Source organism: Nuphar pumila, chromosome 12 (assembly GCF_984573655.1).
Source record: "Nuphar pumila chromosome 12, dmNupPumi1.hap1.1, whole genome shotgun sequence".
Classification (NCBI taxonomy): domain Eukaryota; kingdom Viridiplantae; phylum Streptophyta; class Magnoliopsida; order Nymphaeales; family Nymphaeaceae; genus Nuphar; species Nuphar pumila.
This window is the reverse complement of record NC_143260.1, coordinates 97,402,501-97,419,651: the sequence shown is the minus strand read 5'-3', so window position 1 is coordinate 97,419,651 and position 17,151 is coordinate 97,402,501. Positions and strand designations below refer to the sequence as shown.

Here is a 17,151-nt window from a genome sequence, read left to right as displayed (position 1 = left end):
GATTTTTTGAATTGTAAAATTTTGATACATTGTGGGCTATTCATTTTTGAAGTCCTTAAAAAGTTTACTTACATGTCACGTTCACATTCAAACCTCATTTTTTACTAAATAAACCTTGTAGATCACATTAATAGGGTATGATCTACACAAAAAGTCTGAAAAATATGAAAAGAAGGTGATTATACTCAATAGTTTAATACCTGCATTAGCATCATATATATATATATATATATATAAGGATAAGACTATCCGTCGGATACAAGAGCATTGGACGAAACATCAACGCTGATTCCATAGGCAATCAGCGGCAGAAAATTTTTTTGCTCTGAAAGGGACTGCCATGAAAGACCTCACAGTTAGTTTGCGACATAATTATGAGTCCTTTAGCAGCGGTAAAGACCGCCGCTAAAGGCCCTTTCAGCGCACAATCACACACGCGAACAGCGTCCGACGCTTTTCGAAGTTAAGGGTGTCTGACACGACTTCCCCTTCCCTATATAGTCTTTTTTGTCAATCAAACCCTACAGATATGATCTACATGCATTTCTTAGTAAAAAAACAAATTTTAGATCAGGTGATTGTGATGTACATAGGTTTTTAAAAAATCAATGAATGGCAATATACTAAAATTTCATTTTTACATCCAAAAAAACGGATCCAATACATGATTCCTAAAAAACAAATTATGCTGAATACATCTATGACTTCCTATTGAGAAGATGCAGCTTATGCTCATGGTTTGTACTAGGTGGGTGCAGGCGCTCCTGGACCTACACTCATGCATTCTACTAGTTTGGTGTTGGTGATATCCCTTGACCTACCTTTCATAAAATTTCCATCTCCACAACCATTTGACACAGTACAAAGTATGAATCAACTGCTCAAACTACATTACACGTACTCTGACTTTACTAGCAACTTGTCAACTTCACAGTTCTCAAACGAAACAGGCATTTCATCACAGGCAACAAAAATAACTTTTCAGATTACCACCGAAAACCATAAATTAGAAATTATGAAGTTAACAAGGAAGATTTTCATTTAAGCCATATAATTGAGTTTCAGACATTTTTCCAACATGATTGTCTCTGATAGCTACTTTTCAGTCAAGAGAATTTTATTCCATCAACTATTGTAAGTCATTCATTGGAATGATGTACAATAGTTTTGATCTTTTATGAGTTTCAAGGTACACAAGTATGGTATACCCTGGTTCTAACAGCTAACTCACGCATCTCATCATTATTTTGGATATTTGTTCTTTGTTCACACTTTTATTAACAGTAGCTTGGTTGGAACCAATGAAGACATTCCACATCACAAATTTTGACCAACATTTAACAATGCTTTTGTGATAACATCAAAAAGTGGAATAAATATTTTATGAAATTGCACAGATCAATCTCAAACTAGAACACTATGTAAGGATGAAATAACTCAGACTAGTATGAACAGGAACCTATATGATAGCATAAAAGCTTTGCAACAAAATTGAGGACCATTAAGCTATAGAATCAAACGCCTCAAAAATGAAAAGAAGTAGAATCACTCACCCTAGCGTCTAGACCCTTCAACCTTTTTCTCGGGATTCTGCCGCTATCACAAACAAAGTAAAGCAAACTACTTAAGCCAGCTGCCCAAACAGCTTCTTCCTTTTCTTCTTTCTGCAGAAGATCAAATGGCATGCTAGATTAATTTTAAAAAAAAAACTAATAGAAAAGTTTATGCTCTATAGATTTCATTGTTCAAAAAAAGTTAAAATTCAAATAATTAATATTAATTGTGAAATTTGATAAATGAGGAATCAAGGAATGAAGTGGACAAAGAAGAGTGCACATGAGGGATGCTAGATTAATTTAAAAAAAAAAACTAATAGAAAAGTTTATGCCCTATAGATTTCATTGTTCAAAAAAAGTTAAAATTCAAATAATTAATATTAATTGTGAAATTTGATAAATGAGGAATCAAGGAATGAAGTGGACAAAGAAGAGTGTACCTGAGGGATGGTAGATATGGTTAGCTATAAACAAATAAATAAATAACTCGAAAAAACAATAGAAAAGATTATATATAATTATATATATGGAGAATACTAAAGACCTATATCAAACGGACTCGTTAAAAACAGCTTTGCTATATATATATATATATATATATATATATATATATATATATATATATATATATATATATATATATATAAATATAAAAGGATATTCAAAATTGTGCTTGCATGCATTTTAATTTATACTATGAAGCTGTGAAAGAGAATCACACACTTTTGAGAATCAATCTCGAGTGAAAAGGTCAACAGTAAAATAATTTCTTATTAGGACAACTTATTGAAATATTTAAAAAAGAGACCATCAGACAGTTATCTTTCATCTAGAAAGCCCATAACAAAGTTTTAAAATAACTAATTCAGTCAAGTACTAAATAAAAATAGATCCAGTAGGATATCTTGAAACTACTTTTAATATGAATGTTGAGGTTGAACCTACTATAAATCTGAATATGTATGTTGAGGTTCGAACCTACTACAATGACCACATACATCTACGTGAATACATTCTTAGTTAAGTTCAGCTATGTCAAAATTCACTTTGTGACCATACATTACCCATAGATGAAGCAGCATCCTGTATTAAAAATAAGGTATCATGGAATATGTTGTTTGCAGATGTTACAGAATTTGTTAGTAAAATTAAAGATGTATAAAATCAAATTGAAACTTTGGAGGGATAAAATTGAAGAGGAAAGTGTTTAAAGGTTAGTAGAATAAAGACATAATATACAGAATGCAACTTTAGTGATATAGCTAAGATAGATGATCTTTGAATATAATAATGCAAGGCATTTTGATGTTTAGGGTCCATGGTATAACAAGATAACCGGTGTAGGATTTCTACTAGTTGAACAAAGTCAAGAGAAGTTAATGGAGCATTTGAGAAGTTAATGAATTTAAGAGAACTTTAGTGTTTTTACTATTAAACAATTGCTTTTACTATTAATGGTGGGTGTGGATGTTCCAATGTCTGTAATGAAGACTGGAGACTCTGAGAATGGAAATGAAAGATTAGTGGCTGACATAGGCTCTAGCTCTAAATAAGAAGCAATGAAAACCAGGATTCATAAACCCGAAGCCATGTAGCTGGAGTGAGGCTAAATAATGACGATGATGATCATGTTGATGAATGTGTGTGTGTGATAATGGAAGTTCTTAATCTACATATGCATTAGTATCAATATGTGTATCTCAAACTGTGTACAAAGTACAAACCCAATCTGTATTTCAAATTAAATTCATGCCCGAACCAAGACTTGCACCAGATTCACCAATATCTATGTCATATGGGTACGAGTATGGGTGTGGAGGGTTCGACAGCAATTTTAAAAAATTCAGGTACACGGACACGGCCATATATATACAAAATAAACTGAATATAATCTAAATATAGGTGCTATATCTAAAATATATATTATATACAGAAAATATAAAGTTATAAACTGAAAATATAATTATAAATTATAAAGTGAATACAAACTTGCATGTACGGAGGTAAAATGGTGTGTTCAAGTGTCGATGTGTGTCGACAAGGGGACACGCATGTCGATGTGTGTCGACATGGGTACGGAAGGCAACATGGAGTGTTCATGTGACATAGACCAATATAGAACGTGGTCGTATTTGAAACTAAAGCATATTAAGAACCAGAATAGTTTGTTCTGACCTAGTTGTGCTCAGATCTACACTGAGCAAAAAAGGAAAAAGATTATTTCTCTTTTCCATATTTGGCAGCTACCACCTCTAGGAGGTGGTAGCTAGCAATTCCATTCTTTAGTGTAAATCAGTGTTATTAAAAATGCGCCTCAAGGCGCAAAAAACGCGCCTCGCCTCAAGGCGAGGGCCTTTGTGCCTTGAGGCGCAGGTATAAAGCGCAACACCCATGAGGCGTGCGCCTCATAGGCCTTGAGGCGCGCCTCGGACTGAGGCGTACACGCCTCTTTTTGTTGTAGTTCATGCACAGAAAATGCATTCAACTATTCTTTTTGTTTTCAGTTAATGTGGAAAACCATAAGCCCCTTAGTAAAGGTGCTGCATCGCGCAAATTTATACCCTCCCGCAACCACGCACCCCAATTTTTTAAAGTGCCGCAACCACGCACCCACACCTATGTGACATAGATGATCAACATGGGAACCTGTGGAATTTCTGTTTAGGTCTGTCGACATGGGCTAGGTGACATGTTGACAGGCCTAAAAGAATGAGATAGCTGGATTGTAAAGTAGCACTGTCACAACAAAGAGTCTCATGTTCAAGACCTGAGAGGCTAACCCCAGCCTGCATATCATAAAAAAAAGGAAAATTAAAAAGAAAGGGATGGCTGACATTTTGCCTTCCTTCAATGGCTTTTGGATTATCAGCTTTTAACAGTGTGAAGGACTTTGTTCATTTTAGAGCCTCTGCTACTTAAGGGCATAGTCACCAATCAGTCATGATGATGATTGTGGAGTGCCACAGCTCTTCTGCTTCTGATGAGCCTTTTGACATGATTGACTGCAGTCACCTTGGTTGAGGTGCTATTGTTGATCTTGTAGCATGTTTATGCTAAACTTTAACATTTAAGTTAAGGGGATACATAACCTACTGACTAAGATATAATTTTTGAGCTAGTCATGATATCACTATCAATGTTCAGTGAGTCGATTAGATGAGATAACTCAAGCACACCTATTTTCCATGAGAAAAGCTTAGCAATTGTGGATAGAGAGAAAAAATGGAAAAGTCAGGAAACAGAATAGAAATAGGCTGTCTTTCATGCCAAACTATGGAAAATAGAAAAAAGATAATAGATAGAAATAATATGAAATTGAGAAAAAGATGTTAAATCAGAAATCTAGGAAGGGGAAATATCACAATGTTTCATGATAATATCATTGCATGCTTCAAATTTTCATTATTTTGAAAAAATGATGACAAAATACTTTAATAATGTTTCATGAAAATACTGCTAAAACATTGTGATAGTTTGAAAATATTGGAGATATGTGTGTTGTGTTTTCAAGCTTATGAAGAAAAATCCTAAGGCTTAAAGTTTTATTTTTGATGAACTCATTATTCTTGTTTGGGCTTAAATATTGGAGATATGTGTGTTGTATTTTCAAGCTTATGAAGAAAAATCCTAAGGCTTAAAGTCTTGTTTTTGATGAACTCATTCACTATTATTTTTTATGAACTCACTATTTTTTGAGATTTTTTATTTCCTGTTGGTTGTTGCTTCATCAATAAAGATTTTTTTATTTATTTATAATTTTAGATATTTTTTTATAGTTTTTTTAAGTTTTTAAAAAAAAAACTTTGAGGCTTACGCTTTACGCCTCGAGGCTTACGCCTCGCCTCATATTTTGGTGGAGTGCCTCGCTACGCCTCAACGCTTTTCACAACACTGGTGTAAATACAAAAGAGGGAGGACCTCACTTCCCATCCTAAATGCATAAGCATCGATCCCAGCTACCAGTTTTCAAGCGTCCACCGCCAAGGTAGTTTGACCAAGTATTTACCAATTGCATTAACTCCCATCCCAGCTACTAGTTTCCAAACAGAGCCCTAATAAGGTGACAAGAAATCATCAACAGTAAAAGGACACATATCATAGTAGTAAAAAACTCATCTCCCAAATCTACAGAGAACAATCCAAGACAAGCCTGCATTCGGCTATTTCAAGGTAACACAGGCTAAAACATCTTTTGTAAATTTCAGAGAATATCAACCAGACTGGAGAATTCATCTTTGAAGACCTATGATTTCTTTCCAACCAAATGAACCATCAAACTGGAAACAACCACCATTTCCATCTACACTTCAACTTAGTGATCTCCCTTAGGGCTGTGGGACCCAACAATAGATTAGTAATACAGTACATTGAGAATTGAGGTATCATTAGGTCGGACCAGGCAAGTGTGAAGTCTGATTGAAAGAATGAGCAGCACCATAACAGGTGTTCCATGGTATCATCCTCCAAAAGAAGCAAATGCTCGCAACACTACCACCTTTTTCCTTCAGATTACCTTGTTTATTCACCATCATACGCCACAAGCCAAGTGAAAACCTTCACTCTCAGAGAGGAACCAAACCTCAAAATTATACCTCTAGGGAAGGTCTCAACATCAGGCTTCAATTGTGACTGGAAGAATGAAGCTGTAGAAAAGGTACGGGGTTTGTTGCACTTCTATCTGCATATGTCATTTTTAGAGTATCCTGCTGGACATAAAAATCCATCATATTCAGCCACTGTACAAGTTATCCATCTTAAACATACCTTCTAAATTGTAAGCACCAGCCATAAAAAAACCATTATATTTAGCTACTATACAAATTATCCATCATAAAGTCCCTTTTAAATTGTAAGCACCAGCCTCTCCAATGGAGCCAACAGTCTTTTTTATCAGTATATTCTTTTTCTATGCAAGACAAAACAAGTCTTAACCAGATTTTGCAAACCAATCCACCTATTCCTTCAAAGCTTACCACGTTTCTATTTACCAACTTGATTTCCATACAGTCGGTGAACTCCGGCAAAACCTTGATATTTCGACTGGATGACCAAATTTCCTCAAATTTAGTAACATATTTCAGGCAACATCTTATCTTCTTTTGAAGTAAAAAACTAGCATACATGCAATCTGACTTAAACATCAGCAAGTTAATCAGTAATCTATAACAAGTAAATGCATGCAACAGCATACCTGGACACAAATGTCATCTAAGCAAATAAATTTAGCAATCAAGAAAGAATTGTGTTTTGAATAGCCCCCAATTCACATATTTAATTATTATTTCTCAGTCAGTTCACTTCAACGTAGAGAAAGTCACCTTCACCTCACAATTCAGAAACTCAATCTTGGAAAGTCAACTTCACCACACAATTCAGAAACTCAATCATAATACACCTTTTTAGTAAATGAAAAAATTCAAAAATGAGGAAATATGTTTGATATTGAAGCTCTACAAATGAGAGAGATTTAATCATACCTGAACAAGAAGAAGAAGAATCTCATATAAAATATTCAAAAGCCATGACTCAAAGCAATCAACTGTGGAGGATGTTACGTGTTGCATGGGCAACTTTGAATTTCTCTTTCCTAGAGCTTCAAACTGAACTCCACCACTAAAGCCTTGTTCATGAGAAGATTCCTCCTCTTCAACTATAGGAGAATCTTCTGAAAATGTAGGTTCAAGCAACTGGGCATGAACACCAAGATTCAATATCAAATCAAAGGCTCGAATCCTAGTGGGCAGACTTGAAGAGCTTAGCATCTCCTGAAAGATGAACTAATAGTAAGACACTGATAACATGATCCAACAAGTTCCTATCAGAAAATTTCTAAGATACCTCGAGCATTGACAGAATGAGAGGAGCGGCACTTGGGGGATCCACCACATACCTAAAGTAATATATAGCACTCACTTGATAAGAATAAAAAACACAATAATAAGCAAAGTAACAATTATGAAAAGTGCAAAACTGCAAATACAGCTTATAAAATGCAAATGGATAATTGAATCAACCACAAAGGTTTGCACCCATGTTTGATAGGCAACTGTAGTTACCATGTAACACAGGTAATCAACCTTTTTGGGACGTCATCTAGGATCACCCTTCCAAGTGTTGCCTAACTGGGCAATCACCCTCATTTCAATTGCATAGTAAATGATCACTAAGTTTAGTATTCGCAGACATAGGTGACATTTTTAAAGAAGGCAGCTGAAAATACAAATTTCACAAGGTAAACAGATGGGACATTTAACAAAGAACAACAGCTGAACTGAGACATCCATGAAAGATAACCATTGGGTTAATTGGGAGGCTCCTCTCCAAGAAAGGAATAGTCAGGATGAATTCACGCTTTGGACATACATATCTGCCAAAGATCTTGAAACTGGTTTAGCAAAATAAAAAATGGAACCATAAAACTTAAGAAACTCTACAGCAAATGTAGATAATCAGATAAGCAATCGCCCATCAAGTCATGTATTATTTTCAAATCCAAAATGGAAATGGATAAAATATAGCTACTTGATGTTGTGCACACTCTGGACTTTTGCTAGCTAGTTCCACAGAATAGAAACATACAAACAAAAGAAAGTTCAGTGCAAATGATCACAACAATCACATTTCACAGACAACAAATACATCATGAGATGGAAAATAAATAACCTGCAGAACTCAAGAACTAGCATGGCAATGATCCACCAGAGTCTAGACCAAAAAAACTTACATGTCAATCACAAGCTTAATAAGAACACTGACTGCCACATCCGCAATAGGCCTTCCACTATGGCTTGTTAGCTTATATGATGCAAGTACTGAATTCATATTGGCCACAGAAATCTCTGAGAAAACTGCTGCAATAACTTCTTCCACTTCAGCAGGGCTCAGACGCAAAGGCTGCTGTTCACTGATCCAGACAGCAACATTAGTTACAACAAGAGGAAAAGATTTGATGAAAATAAACTAACCATCTGCATATGTAACAAATAACCTAAGGAGGGCTAGTAAAAACGCCAGCATTTTCATGGGGGAAAAGAAGAGAGAAACAACTTCTGAATGTATGAAAAGAAATGCAAACAGTTGAAAGTGCACACTATGCAATTCTTAATGACATGTAACACTTATTCAAAAGAATAATGCAGATTTTAAGAATAAAAGGGATGTCTTTCTGCAGCAGAACGCTAAATTTTCTGGCTAATATAGATCCTGTTTCCAAGTTAACTTTAAAACCCACAAGGCAAATTGTCAAATACATACCATCTTCCAGACGTTCAGTTTCTTTATTCATTTTCTTCATTTTTCATCGCTTTTACATACTTGTTCTTCAAGTTTTCAAATGATATATTTAATTAATTATAGATTTTAGCTTCCCCTTCACATGAATAGAAATTCTTGTGCAATCATTCTGTTGTTGCAAGGGAACTAGTAACAACAAGTTCTCTGCCTCCAACCAACTATGACATTTTAATAACTGAAATCCGGCATGAATGCTTGATATGAAGCTGCTTTTGGAAATCAATGCTTTCTGTAAGTAAAGCCAGCATCCTGAGCTAGTACCAAAGGATTGACAATTATGATGATTTAAGACCAGAAAAACGGGGACCAAAAGAAACATCATTCTAATACAAAAAGCAAGACATACATTCCTGCAATGAGTACTAGCTCCAAAAGGACACAGCCAGTAACAAAGATGACCTTACTCTGGTCTCCATACACCCTTTCATTTTGGAAAGAATAAACCCAATGCAATGAGTACTAGGCCCAAACAGGAAAAAACAGTATCACCATACACGATATTACTCCTATTCTTCCACACAACCTTTCATTTAAAAACAAAGAAGAGCATGTTAGTTTGCACAAACTACATATCAACTGGTAAAGTCATGCATAAGGAAAAAATAGGTCAAGTTGCGCAATTTTTGAAAGTGAAACCCCATTTTTTTCTTTTGTCAAAACTGAAACTTCTGCTTCACAGGACATTCCAAACTGAAACTTCTCTTATGTTGGGTGGGCGGGTTCAAGAAGTCCAGAAGTTGCTTATCCTTTATCCATAATTTATAGCAGAAGGAAAAAAATTAAAAAATCAACAAACCAAAATAGTCAAAGAAAAAAAGGAGTGAATCTTCTTGTGTTCCATAAAGTATTAACGCAGACAATAAATGTATTTAAGCAGTCGATGGTCCAATTATTGATACACACAAGAAGTGTTAGCACAAGCATAAAATCAATGGCAATAATGTATGAAAAGCAGAATAATAAGCTCGCTTTTCACCAAAGCAATGTCAACTTACAGGATGACATAAGAGAATGATCCTTCTATTTAAAAAAATCAAGAAACACAAAGTTACATGAATTATACATCCAAAACAGATCACATGACGTGAAAGTTAAACAGTTCCTTTTACTAAATAAAATAAAATTTCCAACTAAGGTAAATATATACTAAAAAAAAATTGGCTACCTGTAGTGCCGATATTGAAACAGAGGGCGACAACGCAGACGAATCGTGTTTGGTGGTATTTCCTCCCTGCAGAAGTGGAATGGGACGAATATCAGACACCATATCCTATCGACATGATAGACAAGCCAGACATGGGAATACTTCCACAATAACCTAATTTTATACTGGATTTAAATAAACAACTAGCACATTTGTATTGTAAAGCAAAAAAACAGAGCAACATATAAAACATAACAAATGGTACTAAAAAACACAGCTATAGAATTTATAGATCTCTTAAGCAAGTGATATAGATATGTGCTCCAAGAAAATTCATTGCCCCATCTAGCTGAGATCAGCTTTGTAAGTCTATCGACTCATTCATTTCTATCATACAGAAAATATTATGTTCCTCTGCTCTTCTTTCCACCAAGTCTTCCCCTTCTATCCCTTCAACCGGTATCACATCATCCCTGAAGTGGCATCCATCTGCTTACCACATGCATTCTATCTTCTTACTCTTTCTTTCTTGCCCTAAATTCTGCACTATACCACATCATAGATCTCACAGATGCCTTGCAAAAAAAGTGCATAATCAGAGGTGAACTAATTCATTGTACAATACAGCAGTACTTCTCTACAATTCATCCTCTTGCACCAATCCTGACAATGGTATCTTCCATGGCCTTTTAGAATAGAGCCAGCATACAAGAATTTTATTGCATAGTAGCACTAAAAGGCCTTCCAACTTTAATGATAATCTCTCGTTATTTGCCTTCCCAACAAAATTACATTCCTTGACTTATGCCTTTATTTTACTGACTTTTAACCACCTCAGCACATGGTTTACATCCACATTTATAACCTGACATCTACATATCTCTACCTTTACTAATTAATGATATAGCATTTTTGTACATGGGATATATCATTCCCCATTTGTTTACAATTTTATTTTCTTACCTTAGAACACTTTTAGTTTGATTATCAATTGTTTTTTTTCTAATCACTTATATGCCTATGAAACCTAATAAAAAATATCTATAGAAACTTTTGGTGGACAAAAGGATATTGGGCAGCAGTAAAAGCTTCTTCTTTAGCTAAAATCCATTTATATCAATTATCCAAAAGGTTTTTTGCATGACAAAGAAAAAGAAGAAGACTAATTAATAATGTGATAAGAAACACTTCAAAGTATCAAAATCAACATGAATTGAAGATTTAAATTAATGATCCTGTATCATATAAGGTGTGCTCACATTGGCACTATTTGTGCTTTGTTCAGGAAAAAAAATGTTGTTATAGACACCAGATACAAGGTTCAATATAGCAAGTAGAGTAAATTTTCGTATGATCTGCAAGATTGGGATAGACATTTCCCCATTGATTCATTTCTAAACTCTAACATAAGCTAGCAACAATTATTGAACCTTCAAAGGTTGACTTGAATATGTATTCTTTGATTGACACAATAATGATCTATTGCAACAAAAAGATTCTAAAATAAATCCAAGCAAGGGAGAGGGGTCTATATCTCGGTCTTGACCAAGCTCTTTTTAATCAGTTTGTAACTCAAAATTTCTGTGGCGCCAGAGACCAAACATCCAGATAGTAATATATTCCCTGCACCAGTACAGATTCAGGAGAAAACATATTACTAAGGGATCCATCGAATGAGCTGTTCCAGATGGATCTTAGATATAGCCTTCCTTGTCACAAAAAAGGCAATATCTACACTAGCCAAAATATGCATCTCCTCTCCCCAAAAAGGATGGCTGAGTTTCTTCACAAACAAGTCATGCATGGTAGACCAGTTTTCGAAGTACAATAACAGATAACAGATAAAGCAAGTGTGCGAACTATGTGAACATAAACATTAAAAAAATAAGGAAAAACAATAGACATTCAAAAACTCACCAGACTTGACGAGCACCTAGTGTTGCACGCTTAGATGCAGTTATTGCTTTCAAATGTGAGTGAGCTGAAGCAATATTTGTAGCAGTGGTAACTGTAGAAGGCTGCAATAGCTGCTCAAAGTCTGGATCAGATATAAGTGGAGGGCCAAAATGTCTTCCAGATTGTATTTTTAGTTTCTGCTCCAGATCAACAAGCAGAGCTGCAGCACCCACTTCTTGAAAATTATGTGTGTGGATGACTTGGGAGCTCAAAAGACCATCACTAACTCAAAAAAGAGGAAAAATTTACATTCCATATGCAACTAGCAACAGATTAAGCACATGAAAGCTACACAAACAAACCCAATATATTATACAAAATAATCAAGTGAATTCTGCAATATTAAGATACCTGTTACTTGCACCAAATGTAGTCATCCAGTGCTGGTGACATCCTTCCCCAAGCCATCGCCATTTAAGTACATCACTAGCAATATAACTAAAACCATCTTCATCAACCTTTTCAAAGTTGGATAGATCTGTGGCAGATGAACAGACAGATTCTTTGCTTTCAGGAGATTCCCTGCTCACAACCGCACTAGGGCTTAATTGAGAACTAAAAGATCTACTCAATAAAGATGATAAAGTTGGTGAGGACCGCTTTGACTGGAATGATAGCTTTGGCATATGCCTAGCTATCAGGGCACGAACATAATTTAAGGACTTTACAAGTGCACCAGACGCAAAAGCAGCTGAAGTAATTGGAGGGGATGCTGCACTTCCAGGTGCCAATGATATTCCAGCTTGAAGGCTCGTTGATTTTAACCATGGAGAAACTCTTTTACTGGTAACAGCATTACACTCGGCAATTGAATTCACACAAAAGAGATCAATTTGTTCTAGGGTCTGCACTGTTGGTATGTACCTATGTCAACAAGAAAAAAGAATTAGTTACGCAATCTCAAATTTAAGCAGCTACAGCCATTTTTTAAATTGATATTCCTATAAGGTTGCAAAATTAAGCTTGTTAATGATATCAGTAATTGTGAACGCAGTTAAGGCCTTTGATCTCCGTGGGATAACAAGCAGTTAAGATCCAATCTCTCACCAAAAGTCAATTATAGGCTCAAGTTGACCATTTGAATCAAACTAATGCTAATAGAATCTTCAGAAGGCTGTTTATGAATGCTTTGTTTTTTAACTTTCTTGGCCATTTGTTTATCTCTAAGCTTCTCAGAGCAGCTACACAAATATGCAAGTCACACCAATGCCGTATATGTCCAGTGACCAACAGATTCCAGTTAAAATTCTGGACACAACTGGCAGGAATCAATCATCAATCAGGACAAGAAATAGAAAAATCAGTCTGACGTTGCTCAAAACCATACAGCATTTTCCTAGAGTGAAATGGAACCAAACACAATCCACTCGACTCCATCTCAAAGGTAAGCCACATCAAGAACTGACCATCTCTCATATGCAAGGTACATGGGACAATCCTCCATTACAATGTGATACGGTGTAAGCAAAACCATAGATATTAAAGACTGCTATTTCATTCTAAACACAAGCGAGAATGGAAAAAGCAACATGGCAGGTAAAAAAATTAAGATCCCATCAAGCATGGGAAATCACTTGCTTGCCCTTTCTTTTCTTTGGAACAATCCCATCCCCAACCACCCAAGCTCAACCCCTAGCCACTTTTATTTAGCATAGGAGAGGATAAAGCATAGAACTTGGCAATGAATAGAGATTCCTTGGATGTTGTCCTCAAAAATTCTGCCATTTGTCTGTCTTCACTCATCAGGTATGCCACTAGCTGGAGATCTCCACCATTGCCAGGAGGTCAATCATTGCTTCCTTTTCTATGAATCCAGGACACAATGATGACTTGTCTAATAGAGCAAAACTCACTCTAGTTTGTCAACCACCTTGCCCCAAACATATTCAATCTTTTAAATAAAGAACAGCTCCAGAAAAGATGCAAAATCTGGTTCTTCCTCAATTATGTAATTAGATCACATATGCTGAGTAATGTAACACCTCAACTTTGAAAATTTTTGTATTAACAATCTCCCCAACGAGACTAATCAAAGGATGGTTACAGCTCTCCCACTAGGGCCTTCTCCTCACAAAGCACACTTCGGAAAAGGGAGATCGAGAACAGTAGCATGATTTGATTGAAGACTCCCATCCACTAAATTCCTCACCATGTTAACAAAAAGGGGAAAGAGTGGCTTTCCTTGGTGCGTCCTCTTGACAGATTAAGCACACGTTTGGAAGTGGGAAAGATGTAAGAAAAGTGATAAAGAGTGAAAAATTCGTACAGTTTTTCTGACCCTTCCAAACGAGAGACTTTTCTGCTGAGAGTTTTTCTAAAAAGTATACTTTTGATAGGAAACATTCATCCATGGGGGGGTTTGGAGGAATGTTTCCTACCAAGAGAAAATGGTGATTTACACTCACCACCAACACCATCTCACCATCACCACCACCCACCACCATCCATCTCACCACCACCAACCATCACCCACCACACGAAAAACCGCCCTCACGATATTTCACCATCCACCTCACCACCACCACTACCACCCACCTCCCGGAGAAACTCCACCACCACCTCACGATGATTTTCCACCACCATCCATCTCACCACCACAGTAATGAAACAAAATGTGCACAATCACAGTGTCAACAAAGGGCTACACAAGTACACAAATACAATATGGTCTCTAATGGACCGATAACAATCTAATAAAAGAGATATACGAAAACATGAATTCCACAAGAGTACAATGGCAGAAATTCCACACAAGGACAATGTAAAAACCGAATTTTATGTAATAGCCAATAAGCTTAGAAAAGCTTATATTCCATAGAGTAGTGAGGCTCTATTTATAGAGACTCACATATAATGAGAGGGAGGCTATCCAACAGTCATTGAACTACCTCTAACGGTTATATTTATGACCATGTCATTGGACTGCCACTCCAACAGTCATATTTGACTCTATGTCACATGGGTGTGGGTGCGGGTGCGGGGATTCGGCACTTCCAAAAAACCCGGGTGCGGGGGTGCGGCAGGGGAAAAAATGTAAAATATATATATATATATATATATATATATATATATATATATATATATATATATATAAAGGGGAGAGAGAAAATCCTTTACGAAAAAAAGGATTTGAAAAGGCAGGAGCTGTCAGCAGAATATTTCTTTAAAAAATTTCGCAGCCCATCAGCAGCTGACAGCAGTTGTCAGCAGAATTTTTTTAAAAAAAAAATCGCAGCCCATTTCATAGGGCAAATTTTTTTTAAAAAAAAAATCCAAAAAAAAAAATGGACCTAAATGATCAGGGTGCGGTCAACGCACCCAGGATCGGGTTGACCGCACCTGCGTCGAGTCGCGTCGACGCGGGTGCGGCACCCTGCTAGCCGAATCCCTGTGACAGATTTGACTGACTACAAAAAATAGAAAAATAAAAAACAAAAAAGACTCAACAGTCCCTATTGGATTGTACTATACTACATGCCATTAAATGACCAAAATACCCCTGATATATGTATATTATACAAATATATGTATATTATACAAATATATGTATATTGTACAAATATATATATTGTACAAATATATGTATATTAGTTAAGTATACAAATATATACATTGTATTTTAACACTCTCTCTCAAACTTACGGTGAGATCACCGAAAGTTTTCTAAGAAGATACAAAAATCTTGATAGAGGAAGAGCTTTGGTGAAGAAGTCCGCAATCTTAAACTCGGACTGAACGTATAGTAAAGTAATTGTCCCTTTCAAGTATTCTTCTTGAACATAATGGCAATCCATCTCAATATGTTTCGTGTGTTCATGAAATGTATGAGTGTTGGCTATATATATAGCATTTTTGTTATCACAACATAATTTTGAAGGTTCTGAAACATCAACACCCATATCTAAAAGTAATGATCACATCCACACAACCTCGGTTGTTGTAATTATCGCCTTATATTCAGCTTCTATGGAAGATAAAGACACTTTTTGTTGTTTTTTGTATCTCTAAAAAATGAAGGAATCACCTAAAACACACAAAATTTGTAGTTGAGTGACGGTTATTGGGATCTCCTCCACAGTCGGAATCAATACAATCAATAAGATTTAAAGATGACAAAGAGGATACGAATAGCCCTTTAGATATAGTTTTCTTGATGTATAGAATTATTCTTAACACGACACTCATGTAAACTGATGTAGGCGCATATTGAAACTGACTTGCAGTACGTAGTGCATGTGCAATGTCTGGCCTGGTAATAGATAAGTACATTAATGATCTGATGAGTTGCCTATAAGAAGTTGGATCATCTAATAAATTTTTGTCTTGAACACTCATTTAGCATTTATCACTTTAGGAGCATCAACATATTTTGTGTCTGTGATTCTCGAACGTGCAACAATATCAACTGCAAACATTATTTGAGACAAAATGTACCCTCCTTACGAGTATGTTACTTCAATTCTTAAAAAATATCTCAAAAAACCAAGGTCAGTCATATCAAAAGATTTCTTAAGCATAATCTTAATTTCTTCAATTTCCTTCTCATCATTCAGAGTGGTGATCATATCATCAACATACAAAAGCAGAATGATAAGTGAGATACTTATAGATCTTACAAAAAGAGCAGTGTCAATATACCAGGATTTAAATCTAAGATTCAATACAGTTCCATTAAATTGATCATACTATGCTGTAAGAGCTTGTTTAAGCCCATATAAAGTTTTTTGAAGAGGAAAAACTATTCAATTTTCAATAATCAAACCAGGGAGGATCCATGTAAACTTCTTCATTGAAATTTTCATTTAAAAAAACATTCTTAACATCTAACTAATATATAGGTCATTTTTTAATAGATGTTACTGTAACTAAAGCCCTAATTGTGGCCATGCAAGCTACTGGAGCAAATGTTTCGTCATAATCTATTGCATATTCTTAGAAATATCTTTTTGCAACTAATCTTGTTTTATATCCTCATAAGCTACTGGACTCTTTGTTTTGACTTTAAATACTCATCTACATCATATTGTCTTTTTTCTCTAAGGAAGATGTTGGACTTCCTAAGTATGGGCCTTGTGTAATGCATTTAATTCAATTTTGATAGCTTCTACCCATTCTTTTATGTTTTTAGCTTCTTTATAGTTAGATAGTTCATGATATAAATGAATTGCTAGAAGGCATGCCCTATAGTTTGGAGAGAATGAT

At 35.5% G+C, this 17,151-nt stretch overlaps 1 protein-coding gene across 4 annotated transcripts in view; it reads right to left on the bottom strand.

Moving 5' to 3' along the window:
- LOC149821257 (uncharacterized) overlaps positions 1-17,151 on the bottom strand; it is a 107,076-nt gene that overhangs the window by 61,350 nt on the left and 28,575 nt on the right. For 3 of the 4 annotated variants that reach the window (XM_089981685.1, XM_089981684.1, XM_089981687.1), the window contains exons 4-10: positions 12,301-12,813; positions 11,911-12,171; positions 10,015-10,080; positions 8,281-8,460; positions 7,395-7,446; positions 7,034-7,321; positions 1,554-1,664 (exon numbers count right to left, since the gene is read on the bottom strand). In XM_089981685.1, coding sequence (XP_089837811.1) covers positions 1,554-1,664; positions 7,034-7,321; positions 7,395-7,446; positions 8,281-8,460; positions 10,015-10,080; positions 11,911-12,171; positions 12,301-12,813 — 1,471 coding nt within the window. The remainder of the gene's footprint in view (positions 1-1,553; positions 1,665-7,033; positions 7,322-7,394; positions 7,447-8,280; positions 8,461-10,014; positions 10,081-11,910; positions 12,172-12,300; positions 12,814-17,151) is intronic. The other variant, XM_089981686.1, reaches the window with a different exon arrangement.